The sequence below is a fragment of the Eleutherodactylus coqui genome, chromosome 3 (assembly GCF_035609145.1).
Source record: "Eleutherodactylus coqui strain aEleCoq1 chromosome 3, aEleCoq1.hap1, whole genome shotgun sequence".
Lineage (NCBI taxonomy): Eukaryota > Metazoa > Chordata > Amphibia > Anura > Eleutherodactylidae > Eleutherodactylus > Eleutherodactylus coqui.
In genome coordinates, this window is record NC_089839.1 from 85,776,328 (window position 1) to 85,790,264 (window position 13,937).

A 13,937-nucleotide genomic window follows, 5' to 3' on the forward strand; every position below is an offset into this window, starting at 1 on the left:
GAGCGGGGAGCTGCAGGGAAGAGCGGGGAGGAACGGAGGTAAGATCTTTCTCTCCCTCTCTCCCGCCCGCTCTCCCCTGCTCCCCGCTGCGATTCACCTGTCAGCCGCAGCGGCACCCGAATCTTCAGACCCGAGCACAGCGATACTCGGATAAAGCAAATTACTCGAGCGAGTAGTGCTTTTCCGAGTACGCTCGCTCATCTCTAAAAAACATCCAAGCTCGGCTATAGTTTACCAAAACTATATCAAGTCTGCCAAAGTCTGTGGCAGAACATGTTATGGACTGATGAGACCGAGGGGGAACTTTCTTGTCATAATTCAAAAAGGTATCTTGTGGTGCTAATCCAACACTGTGCATCACCAGTGGAACACCGTACTCACAGTGAAAATGGTAGAGGCAGCATTATGCTTTGGGGCTGCTGTTCTGCTGCAGGAACTGGGACTTCAGTCAAGGTGGAGGAAATTGTGAACAGTTCCAAATATCAGTCCATTTTGGCACAAAACCTTCAGGCCTCGGCTAAAAAGTTGAAGATCAACAAAAATTTCACTTTTGGGCACAACAACGACCCAAAGCATACCTCCAAATCAACAAAAGAATGGCTTCACCAGAAGATGATCCAAGTTTTGGAATTGCCCAGCCAGAGCTCAGACCTGAATCCCATTGAAAATCCGTAGGTTGTCCTGAAGAGGGCGCTACACATGAGATGCCCTCGCAATCTGACTTGGAGCACTTTTGCAGGGAAGAGCGGGCAAAGATAGCCAAGTGAAGATGTGCCATGCCAATAGACATCTACCCAAGAAGACTGAATGCTTTCAAAAAGTCAAAGGGTTCATCAACAAAGTATTAGTCTTAGGGTGTGTATACTTATTCAACCAAATGATTTCAGTTTTTTTTAAAAAATTTCCACCCTAAAAGATTTCCGTTTGTTTTTCTCTGGAAATGTACAGATAACGGGTCACATTGAAGGTGGAAATAATTCTGAAATGATTCATCATTGGCATATTTTTTAGGGCGGCTTCAGACGACCGTATATCAGCCGGGTATTCACGCCGGCCGATATACGGCGTCTCTCTCTGCAGGGGGAGGAGGCTGGAAGAGCCGGGAGCAGTGATCTGAGCTGCCGCCCCTCTGCACTATTTGCAATGAGAGGAGGCAGGACAGGGCGGGGCTAAGTTCTGGGAATTAGCTCCCCACCCCATCCCACATCCCCTCATTGCAAATAGTGCAGAGGGGCGGAGAGGGGGTAGAGAGTTGGTGGAGAGGGGGCGGGAGCTCAGAGCACTGCTCCTGGCTCTTCCAGCCACCTCCCCCTGCAGAGAGGGACGCCGTATATCGGCCGACATGAATACCCGGCCGATATACGGTCGTCTGAATAAGCCCTTAACATGACAAATACCTGGCATTTTAACAGGGGCGTGTAGACTTTTCATATTCACTGTATGTATTTCTAACAGCTGTTCTCAGGTATTTCTGGATGAGACCTTATCAATAATCATGAATGGGATGAGTGCAGAAGCCATGTTCAGGATTCAGATGTTCAAGTTTGTGGGTCTGGCTTACAACAATGTCTTCCTGCACTGCAGCGTGAAGATCTGTCACAACACAGAATCTATCTGCAAGCCAGTAAGTACCATAGTTATAACCTTACTATATTCTGTTTATTCAGAGGACTATAAGATACTGTCTGATGTCAATCTATATTACCCCGGTTCTAGAACTGCACTAAGCACAGAAGAGCAGCCAAAGAGAGGAGAGACTTGTCCGCTTCCCATACTGTGACCTATGGGCCAATTAAACTGAAGGTATCCGATGACTTAGCTGCCAATTCAGGTATCTGATGTTAGACTTAAGTATTCAAATTAATGAAGGTTATATAAAAAGCATTTAACAGGATGTCTTGTTTAAACTGTATGATGAAAAACATGCAACTTTCAAAGTTATCTTGTGCTTCCATTACTCATCATTTTTAACCCCTTAACGACCGCCCCATCGGGAAACTACGTCCTCAATAAGTGGGCTTTAATCCTAGAGGACGTAGTTTTATGCATCCTCTTTGGATTGATGCCCACTTGCCTGAGGACGTGACAGCTCCATGCTGTCGGTGCCCGCAGGTAGCCGACAGCATGGAGCTGTCATCCCAGGATGCGGGCAGTCCCCCCCGGCATTGCGATCGGCGCTATCCAATGGATAGCACCGATCGCAAAAAAGTAAATAAAACAGTGAAAAAAGTTAGATATTCAGCTGCCCTGATGGATCGGATCCATCAGCGCAGCTGAAAATACTTACCCGCCTTCTCCCCGCTGCCCGCTGAAGATCTGGTCCTCCCGGACCCGCCGCCGGCCTTCTGCGCAAGCGCGCCAGACGATGACGTCACGCGCACGCGCAGAAGCCCGGGAGCCCCCGGCAAATTTAAAAACTCCTGGCTCCCGGCTCCTGAAGGTAGCCGGGAACCAGGAGGTGTTACCCCCGGGCACGCGATCGCCGCTATCCATTGGATAGCGGCGATCGCGAAAAAGTTTTAAAAAAGTAAAGTTTCACCTCCCCTCATGGATCGGATCCATGAGGGGAGGTGAAAATACTCACCTCGGGTCCTCTGCGATGTCCCGATGTCCCGGGACCCGAAGTGCCCGTCTGCGCATGCGCCCGATGATTGACATCGGGCGCGTGCACAGAGGGGCTTGAGCCCCAGGAAATTTAAAATCCCTTTGCTCCAGGCTACCATGTGTAGCCATGAGCAGAGAGATGTCACCAGGGACACGATCACTGTCATCCAATGGATGACAGTGATCATGTAAAGTAAAAAAAAAAGTGTAAAAAGTAAAAAAAAAATGTAAAAAGTAAAAAAAAAAGTTTTAAAAAGTTAAAAAAGCTTGCATTTCATCTCCCCCCACGGATCATATCTGTGAGGGAGGATGAAATGACATACCTAAGGCCTGCGGAGTTATCCACGGACCTTACCCCAGCTTCTGCGCACGCCGCCGCCGCCACAATGGCAGGCGCATGCGCAAAAGCTGGGATAATTTAAAATCTCCCTGCTCCTGGCTACAAAACTTAGCCGAGAGCCTGGAGATTTCACAGGGGGCCGCGGTGAGTGGTTCCTGATCACGTGTTTGCCGTTATCCAATGGATAATGGCGATCACGTAAAAGTAAAAAAAAGGTGAAGGTTCATCTCCCCCCACCGATGCAATCGGTGAGAGGAGATGAAACTTTTTACCGGAGGCCTGCGTATTTGAACCCCGACGCGATCTTCCTCCGTGAACCTTCCCGGATTCTGCACATGCGACCGCCGGCAAAACACCGGACACATGCGCAGGAGTCGGGGAGCCCAGAAAATTTAAAATCTCCTTACTCCCAGCGACCAACGGTCGCCGAGAGCCTGGAGCAGTGACGGGTGGCCTCGTTGAGCGGTCCCTGGTCACGTGATAAAAAGGTAGCGATCTACCTTAGGCCGGTCTCACATGACCGGATAGGAATTACGGATTCCGCATGCGTCTGATCCGCGGTAATACGCAGATGAAACGCATTGGATTACACAATTCTGCTCACATTAGCAGGTCGAAATTGTGTAATCCACTCGCAGAAAAGAGAACGCAGCAGGTTCTATTTTACCGCGGATATCCGGAACATAGAGCCCATTGTGCTCCATGGTCGCGAATATACCCGCAGCCCATACGCAACTACCTTGTATACGGGCTGCGGGTACCTGTGTCATCGCTAAGCCACGGTGCGGGTAATACAAACAAAAAAAAAGTACTCCGCATGACCGCCTGTGTGAGTAGGCAGTTATGCGCAGTACATTACACGGCCGTACGCAGGGTCACGGCTGGCTCACAGCTGGGATCCGCTGCGGGCCTCCGCAAGCGGATTCCACCTATGGCCGTGTGAGCCCGGTGTTATTCAGACCGCTACCTGTAATACGCAATTTACTAGAAGCCCCAGGAACGCTTGCCTTCATGCAGTTCCAGGAGCACCTTGTTGAGCGCCTTCTGTGTGAGACCGCCGCACCTTATCAAGCTTACAGAGACTCACAGAACCCCACTTTTTACACCCCATACCCGCCACTGAGGTCACGAAATACCCCCAAAAAGCATGAGAGGAGGGGGGATACCCGGTTTTATTGCCCCATGTACCCATCCCAACCAGCCTCCGTAATTACCCCTGTCTTTGGAAATACTACACAGTTCACATTATTACTTTTATCTAAGATTTAGGGAACGCCGAAAAGGGCGCGGAGGGGTAGGGGTGTGTGTGTGTGTGTGGAGGGGGAGAATATTTTTTTAAGGTGTCAATTTTTATTCTGTACAAGTGGGCAATGGGGCCTAAATCACCTTCATGCTAAATTTCTGTTCTGAAAGCCACCGACTACTCCTTTCATTTTGGGCCCCGTTGTGCATCCAGACAAAAGATTAGGGCCACAATGGGTATGTCTCTGAACACGGGACAAACAGGGGTATCTATTTTGGGGTGCAAGTCTTCATTCATGTGTGTGCTGTACAAAAAAAGCAGTTTTTAAAATGACAGCATTGCCAAAAAAAAAACGAAAATCACATTTTTTTCCCTTTGCTTTGCTTGAATTCATTCAAAAACTGTGGGGTCAAAATGGGCAGTACATCCCTAGATAAATTCGTTAAGGGGTGTAGTTTTCAAAATGGGGTCACTTGTGGGGGTTCTCTTTGGTTTTGGCCGCTCCAGAGCTCTACAAAAGTGCTATGGGGCCTAAAACGCCTTGAAGCTAAATTTATGTTCTGAAAGACACCGACTACTCCTTTCATTTTGGGTCCCATTGTGCATCCAGACATAAGATTAGGGCCACAATGGGTATATATCTGAACACGGGAGAAACGTGGGTATCCATTTTGGGGTGTAAATCCTCATTTTCATGGGCACTATAGGAAAAAAATATGTCTTTAAAATGACATATTTGCAAAAATATGAAATTTTATTTTTTCACCTCTAAATTTAATAAATTCCTGAAAAAAACTGTGGGGTCAAAATACTCATGACCCCACTCAGTGAATACATTAAGGGGTGTAGTTTTTAAAATGGGGTCATTTGGGGGAGTATCTATTATTCTGACACTCATGAGCCTTTGCAAACTTGGCTTGGTGCAGGAAAACAAAGTGTTCCTCAAAATGCTGAAAAGTAATGTTAAATTTGTATGTCCTCTAAATGGTTAAAAAAACACAAAAGTTTTTCAAATGTGCATTCAGAATAAAGTAAACAGATGGAAATATATATCTTATAAAAAATTTGTACAGTATGTTTGGACATATTTGAGATATTACAGTTGAAAATGTGAAAAAATGACAATTTTTTCAAAATGTTCCCAATTTTGGTGCTTTTAATAAATATACACAAATTATATCGGTCTCTTTTTACAACCAAAATGAAGTACAGCATGTGGTGAAAAAACAGTGTTAGAATCACTTGGATATGTAAAGCCTTTACGGAGTTATGCTACGTTGAACAACGCATGTCAGACTTCCAAAATTTGGCTCCGTCACTAAGGCGCAAATAGGCTTCGTCATTAAGGGGTTAAAGTCTCTACTTGCTGTTCTTACTTTCAGCCTGAGAATCTGTTTTGCGCAGGTCGCAGTGTAACTAAACTCGAAAGAGCTTTGCCCTTGTATCATTTTCAGGGCAGGGGCAAACATACGTTTTTTAAATGAGGATTTTCAAAGAGGGGCAACACAAGCAGCACTTGTAGTGCACCGTGGTAATTTTTTTTACATTAAGTCATGCCTCTTACCCCACCAAATCCTGCCCACACAAATCCTACTTTTATACACCCACACAACAATATTGCCACTTTATGACATCTCCTCTCATAGTAGAATAAATACAGCACCAGAACCAAGCGCAGTACATGAATAAGCACCAGAACCCAGCTCAGTACATAAATTCAGCGCCAGGACTAAGCTTATAGCATAAATATGGCAGTAGAACCAAGCTCATCATATAATAACAGCCCCAGAACCAAACTCATAATCTACATACAGCACCCAAAACAGGCTCACAACATACATACAGCACCAAAACCAAGCTCAGAACTAAAACCAGCACCAGAACAAAGCTCATAACATAAATACAGTACCATAACCAATCTCAGTACATAAATTCAGTGTTAGAACAAAGCGCATAGCATAAATATGGCAGCAGAACCAAGCTCATAACATAAATACAGCCCCAAAACCAAGCTCATAACATAAATACAGCCCCAAAGCCAAACTCATAACATACATACAGCACCAGAACCAAGCTCATAAGATACACACAGCACCAAAACTAAGATCAGAACATAAACACAGCACCAGAACCAAGCTCACAACATACATGCAGCACCTAAAACAAGTTCATAACATACATACAGCATCCAAACCAAGCTCAAAACCTAAATACAGCACCAAAACAAAGTTCATAACATAAATACAGCATACCCCGCTCTGTATATTGCATAATGCGACTTCTCCCTCTCTGCTGCTCTCACTGTTAGCAGCAGTGCCCGATGAAAGAGGATAGGGCTTCTGCTGCTGGTTAAAGCGACTGCTGGTCTTTGTGGGGGTGGGGTTGTAGGCAACTGCAAATCTCCCTATGTGCACCGCAGCTGAATGGAAATTTTAATGTTTCTATTATATAATAGGCAGGGATCTACAAAATGGGGATAAACCGAAACTTCACTTTTCAATTTATTGAAGGTTGTGTTGAACAATTGTGGCATAAAAATGATGCAATTTATGGCACAAGCCACAGTTGTGCAATGATTTAAAGGGGTTGTCTCACGAAAGCAAGTGGGGTTAAGCACTTCTGTATGGCCATATTAATGCACTTTGTAATATACATCGTGCATTAAATATGAGCCATACAGAAGTTATTCACTTACCTTCCCTGCGCTGGCGTCCCCGTTTCCATGGCTCCGTCTAAGTTCAGCGTCTAATCGCCCGATTAGACGCGTTTGCGCAGAAGGGTATTCTGCCTTCGGCTCGGTTCGGCAGCAGCGGTGTTCTGGCTCCGCCCCCTTCTACGCGTCATTGCGTAGCTCCGCCTCATCACGTGTGCCGATTCCAGCCAATCAGGAGGCTGGAATCGGCACATGTGATGGGGCAGAGCTACGCGATGACGCGTACAAGGGGGCGGAGCCAGAACGCCGCTGCTGCCGGACAGACCCGAAGGCAGAAGACCCTTCTGCGCAAGCGCGTCTAATCGGGCGATTAGACGCTGAACTTAGACGGAGCCATGGAGACGGGGACGCCAGCGCAGGGAAGGTAAGTGAATAACTTCTGTATGGCTCATATTTAATGCACGATGTATATTACAAAGTGCATTAATATGGCCATACAGAAGTGCTTAAAGGAGATGTCTCGAGGAAGCAGTGAATTTTTTTTTTTGCCCAGTCCCCCTAATTAAACATACATTACTAATTACCCCTGTAAATGACTTTCCTAGCTGGTTTCTACTTACCGTTCCAGCGTTTCAGCAACTTATAAAACTTTTTCCCAAGATGGCCGCCAGCTCTTTTCGCATCGCTTGCTGTAGCCCGACGTGCGCGCTCCCGAGACGCTACCAGCTGTGTCTCCATGGCAACCAGACGCCCCGCAGCCGCCGACCGGACCCCTGGAGTGAACACGGCCGACCTGTCACCCACCGCCAGGCAGAAGGTAACCGGCGCAGCCCCCCCCCATCACAGCGGCAGCCCCCCCGGCCCAGCGACAGCCCCCCCCCGGCCCAGCGCTAGTTCCCCCGGCGCAGCGACAGCCCCCCCCGGCCCAGCGCTAGTTCCCCCGGCCTAGCGACAGCCCCCCCCCGGCCCAGCGACAGCCCCCCCCAGCCCAGCGCTAGTTCCCCCGGCGCAGCGACAGCCCCCCCCATCGCAGCGACAGCCCCCCCCATCGCAGCGGCAGCCCCCCCCCGCGCAGCGGCAGCCCCCCCGGCCCATCACTTACCAGGACAGCTGGACGGCGGGACAGCTGGGTGGCTTCTCCGGACAGCTCGGCAGCTCTGCACCTTCCTCTAACAGAGGAAGGTACAGAATGGCCGCTCCAGCGCGCTCCCGAGCAGTGACAGCTCGTCTGCGCATGCGCAGAAGAGCTGTAGCGGGGAGCACACTGAAGCGGCTCGTGCTGAAAGGAGAAGACCGGACTGCGCAAGCGCGTCTAAAAAAGCAAGCTGCCAGCGAATTTAGACGGAACCATGGAGACGAGGACGCTAGCAGCGGAGCAGGTAAGTGGAATAACTTCTGTATGGCTCATATTTAATGCACGATGTATATTACAAAGTGCATTAATATGGCCATACGGAAGTGTATAACCCCACTTGGTTTCGCGAGACCACCCCTTTAACCCCACTTGCTTCCGCGAGACAACCCCTTTAAGGCATTTTGTGCCACTCTTATTGAAGCAAGCGGGTGGAGCTTAGCAGAGGGGCGTAGTCTACTATATCCCAACATATTTACTATAATTTATGCCAAAAGTTCTATAAATCAGTGGTTCCTAAAGAGGTGTTGTGACTCAGTGGGAAGACTTGTAAGGAGCTGGGGGCTGTGGGGGGTTGTTTCGCAATAGGATTTACTAAACAAAACCAAAAAAGGCTCACAACAATGTTGAACATGAAAACAAGGAATATTTCTGTAGTTAGAGTTTATTCAGCTTTAACCTGCTTAGGACCAAGAGCCATACGTGTACGGTGTTTGATCCTGGGGTTTAATCTTGACCAGCATTAAAAATATGGTGCGGATTTAATGCTCCTGCATTCTCACAGGAGCAGGTCAGGTACTTGGTTGTTACTGACAGCTGAGGACCCGGAGGAGAAGATAAAAGCGGTTTCTAACTGATTCTGCCTCCTCTTCTCCAATCTACTTAGTGCGTAGTATGCGCTGTGTAATGAATAGAAGAAGCAACAGTGCTGGTCTCTTGATTGCCGGCTACCCCTTCGCATAACAGAAATGTTGGGTTTTAGCAGAACCAGATCAACTCTGCTAGTGACTAGTGGTAAGTTTTTCCCAGTAAATGGGTATTCTATGTAAGCCTCAGATAGGCCTCGGTCAGACGAGGGTGCTTTTTGTGCACGCAAAATGAACGCTTCTAAAAGAACCAATGAGTTCCTATAGAAGCGTTTATATGTGTTGAATTAGTGGCACAAAACTCCACGCATCTAAGAAAGATAGAACATGCACTATCTTCGGTGCACGACGGGCAGGAGTTTCCATTGACTCCTACGGGAGCAGGAGTTAATGGAAGCTCCTGTGTACAGAATAGCTTCCCCGTTGCTTACAGCAGGACATTTAAAATGTGCTTCTGGTATTCCTCCTGTTCCCCTGCTGGACAATTCCCCAGCAGCGGGGAGCAGTAGGGGACTTCCCCCACCTCTCTACACCAGGGATTTCCCTATTGCGGTGAGAGAGAAGGGGCAGGGTTACAGGGCTTTCCCCGAGAGCATGGGAGAAGGTGGCAGGGCTAGATGGATCGCCCTCTAGCCCCACCCCTCTAGACCTGCCCCTATAGCCCCACCCACTCTTTCAAATTCCACCCACTCACTATTTGCTATAGGGATATCCCTCTGGATTTCTCCATAGCAGGGAGATTTAGCAGAGCTATGGGGATCTCCACAGAGCAGGAAGAGTGAGCGGACCTATGGGGTTTTTTTTCGTAGTAAGGGACAGAGAGCGGAGCAATGGGGATTAACCCTTCGCCCGTTTTGTCTCTCCGTGCTATGGGGAAACCCCCCATAGCTCCGCTCACTCTCCCTGCTTTGGGGAAATCCTGAAGTTCTGCGGGGCTTCTTCTCTCTCCTCCTGGATTAGCTGCGCTTCTCCAAGCTCAGCAGCTCCACTGAACTGGCAATGTTTCATGCTGAGGCCTTACAGTGGGAAACTGCAAAATGAAAAATTCAGCGTACATATACTAATTTTAAAAATAACCATTAATTTAAAAAATAAAAATGTTTTGTACACAATAACTAATAAAGAAACTGAAAAAAGTCTGTGAAAAAGGTATTAAAAAGTCCTGTATGTCACCCAAAAAAATGCTGAAAAAATAATTTTGGCAGCACAAGAAAAAACAAATTTTGGCCAATAAAATCACCACGTGTAAAATCGCTAAAAAGTACATATAGCTTGTTCTAGTCATTTAATTAATATTATACTTGTCGCTCAACAGTACAGTGCACGGACTTGAAATTATGTGTTATCGCACTTCACTGCTTATGTATAGTTGAATTGTTTCCAGAAAACTACAGTGCCATCTAGCTGTAAATAGCACGCACTGTCAAATCTAAAAGTAAAAATAAAAACTATCCTGCGCCTGGCAGAAAACCAATCTTTTTTTATTCTTATTAAAACGGCACTGTCAAATATGTCAGACAGTCAAGAAAACAGTCAAATCAGCAGAATCCCTCCATCTATCGCTGCCATTGCAGAATTGATGTGACATTTTTTACCAGATTACAGCAAGTGGGATATGCTGCACCTGGATGATATATTGTGTATATTAGGCAACCCCTTTGGTCATTACTCATTAAATTAAAATCATTGAGTTAGATGGGAAGCCTTACTAAACAATCGGACTACAAATATATCTCCAAACTCTAGAAAGTTGATTTCGCTCTTCTTCCTAGACACAGAATAAACTATCGCTCGATCTTGGCAAAAAACCTCACTGGACTTCTCTGAGGTTAAACACCAAATGAATTGATACCTGATTAATGAGAAATTAACTTCAATGTCAGAGGATAGGTAGGACAGATTTCTAAATATTTGGCCCCTATAGATAGCATACACCCTCCCTACAGTGGAGGCTGGCACCTCAACTACACTATAAGTACAAAGCCCAAAAACTAACCTTGGCGATCGCTTCCCCCTTGGGTTGCTGCCCCGTGAGAGAAGAACCACCCCACCCCCACCCCCACCCAACCCTAATACCTGCCTACCTCCCTCCTTCTCCCCTTCTGTAAGTTGGCCCCTGATTTTAAATCATTTCTATGACAAAAACAACAATGAAAGAAGAATCTGGCTATAACGGATTAGAATTATACTACTACCACTAACCCAGCCAGCCATGTACGCCTACATACATTATCTCAATGTTATATTCCTTTGTAAAATGGAAAATTTTCAGTATAAATTATTGTGAAAAAAAAACATCAATGGGTTAGGCTGGGCTTACACAAATTCAATAGAAATCAATGGGTTATTGGCATTCCTGGTTACGTGCCATATGTAATGCCAATACGCCCATGTGAGCCCCACCTCAAAGATGATCTATCCGCTCTCCTGACAATTAGCAAATAGTGGTATTCCTTATGAAATAACCATTCGGGTTAGAGTCAGGAGTCAGCAGTGGGAGATCTCAGTTTGCAGTACAAATGGATAAGGTGGGCATCGTAGTCAGAAGGGAAGTCAGAAGTCAGCAATGGGAGGTCTCAGTTAGCAATACAAATGGATGAGATGAGTAGCATAGGCAGAAGGGAAGCCATAAGTCAGTATCAGGAGGTCTTGTAGTAATAGTAGAGGATCAGGCAGAAATGAAGCTTTACCAAATGCTGTGGAGCAGAATAATCACACAAGGATGGAGGGATCAGGGCTAGGTTTATATAGCAAGCATAATCAGAGACAGAGGTGGGGTCAGGACTAGGAGCCAGGAACTGAATAACTGGGATCATGAACAAGGCTAAGAGTCACGCAGGGGAACTGTCCACAGGCTGGATAGCTCAAAAGGGAGAGCAGCTGGCTGGAGTACAGGAGGTCACGGGTTCGATCCCTGACAGTGGGCCCCTCCTTTGAGGATGGTGTCCGGACATCCCAGGGTCTGGTTTACCAGAGTGCCTCTTGTGGCACTCCCTTGTGAGTTTTGGGGCATGCACATTCTTGTCTGGTTCTCAGGAGTTCTGCTTTTGCCTGTATCCTTGCCACTGCACATGGTATTGTAGTTTTCCTCTGTATTTTTGGGAGCCCAAGATTTTCTCAATGATGATCTTTTCGTGCCCCCAAACCTTCACAGAAGGGGGACGCAGTAGCTGTCTTTCTGTGAAGGTATTCTCCCGAAATGGCTTTAGTAGGGACACATGGAAGACTGGGTGGATCCTGAGGCTGCCCAGGAGCTGCAAGTGGAAAGCTGCCTCGCTGAAATTGCAAAAGCTCTAATAAACCTTTGCCCAAGTTTGGGAGAAGGTACGTGGGTCTTCATCAGGTTCCTGGTGGATAACCATACCTTTTCTCCAACCAAGAAAGGAGAAGTCACCAGATGGTGTTGGTCTGCCACTTCCTTGTAGGCCTCCTGACCTTCCTGCAAAGCGTCCTTTAATTCCTTTTGAATATCCGCCAATGCTACCAGTCTGTGGTTGACCGATGGGACAGGAGTGTTGGCAGGAAGGTTGGAATGAAAACAGCGTGTGTCCTGTAGTTGGCATAGAATGGTCTCTGGGCGGTAGAACTATGTTGGGCATTGTTATATGCAAACTCCACTGTTGATAAATAATCCACCCAATTGTCCTGGAGATGGGAGATGAAGCAGTGGAGATACTGCTCCAGAGTCTGGTTTGTTCTCTTGGTCTGGCCGAAACTGCAGATGAAAGGCAGAGGAGAGATTCACGGTAGTTCCCAAGGCCATGCAGAAGTGTTTGGAGAGCTTGTAGGTAAACTGTACCCCTCTGTCAGAGACCACATTATCAGTAATTCTATGTGATCAGAACCCTTCCCGGATCATCAACTCCATGGTGTGCTCAGGGGTGGAAATCTTTCCTATGGGGATGAGCCATCTTCATAAGGTCCACGACAACAAGGATGGTAATCGTCCCTTACGAGGGGGCAAGATCCACAATACATTCCATAGATATAGATCCCCATGGCCTTGGTGGGACTGGAAGGGGCTGTATAAAGGGCTTGTGGCGTCTTGGTCCAAGCAAATAATTTGCAAGAGGAGACATAACTCTTCGCATCCCTCCTGCAGGCGGGCCACCAGAAGGAACAAAGCAAAAGTTCTAGAGTCTTTTTGACCCCAAGGTGACCAGCAAGCATGGCATCATGGACTAGGTTAAGGACTTTGAGTTAACCAGCCTTGGGAACATATAGTTGTGTTTTTGCCTCCAAAGCCCATCTGTAAAGAAAAAGATACACATCCTTAGAAGGACGACTCAAGAATGGGTCTTTTTTGTATCCTCCCTTAAACTTCGTTAAATGGTCTTCAGAGTGCAGGATGCCTCAAAAACTTTGTGGGGGAAAGAATTGTTGTAGTGTCTTACCGGTGCTGGCTAGGAGCCGTGGGTGTAGTAGCTGTGCAGGTCACTGGAGAGTAGTCAGGATAGCCAGGAGTCATTAACGGGAAGTTTTGGTTTGCAGTACAGAGGGATGAGGCAGGAAACATAGTCAGATGGAAAGCCAGAATTCGGTATCAAGAGGTCTTGTCACAATAGCAGAGGAGCAGGCAGATGTGTAGCTGATCATTGCTGTGGAGCAGAATAATCATGCACTGGAGGAGTGTGAGGGTCAGACTTTAATAGTGAGCCTGATTAGAAGCATGACGGGGCCAGAACAGGGAGTCAGGAACTAGAATACACAGAATCATGGAACAACATTAGGTTCAGCAGTGGAGCTTTGTCCAGAAAGCTGGATAGCTCAGCAGTGAGAGCCACTGTCTGGAACGCAGGAGGTCCCTGGTTCAATTTTCTGACAGTGGAGCCCTCCTTCAAGAATGGCCTCCAGACATCTTAGGGCCTGGTTTACCAAGGTACCTCTTGCGGAACTCTCTCCAGTGAGCTCTGGAGCATGCACATTTTCATCTGGCTCTAAAGAGTTCTCCTCTGGCCACTGCACCAGGTAGTGAAGTCTTACTGTGTCTTCAGGTAAATGAAAAAGCGTCAGGCAGCAAGTTGTCGGTGCAATTTGTTATGTATCCATCAGAATACAGGCTAACAGCCTCTACATCACACAAAACACGACGTTTCGAC

The 13,937-nt window shown here is 47.0% G+C and overlaps 1 protein-coding gene across 1 annotated transcript in view; it reads left to right on the forward strand.

Annotated features, from left to right (window-relative positions):
- The window catches only part of LOC136619782 (alpha-tectorin-like), a 56,500-nt gene that overhangs the window by 25,951 nt on the left and 16,612 nt on the right, over positions 1 to 13,937 (forward strand). Inside the window, exons 7-8 of the mRNA XM_066594545.1 lie at positions 1,456 to 1,624; positions 1,717 to 1,831. Coding sequence (XP_066450642.1) covers positions 1,456 to 1,624; positions 1,717 to 1,831 — 284 coding nt within the window. The remainder of the gene's footprint in view (positions 1 to 1,455; positions 1,625 to 1,716; positions 1,832 to 13,937) is intronic.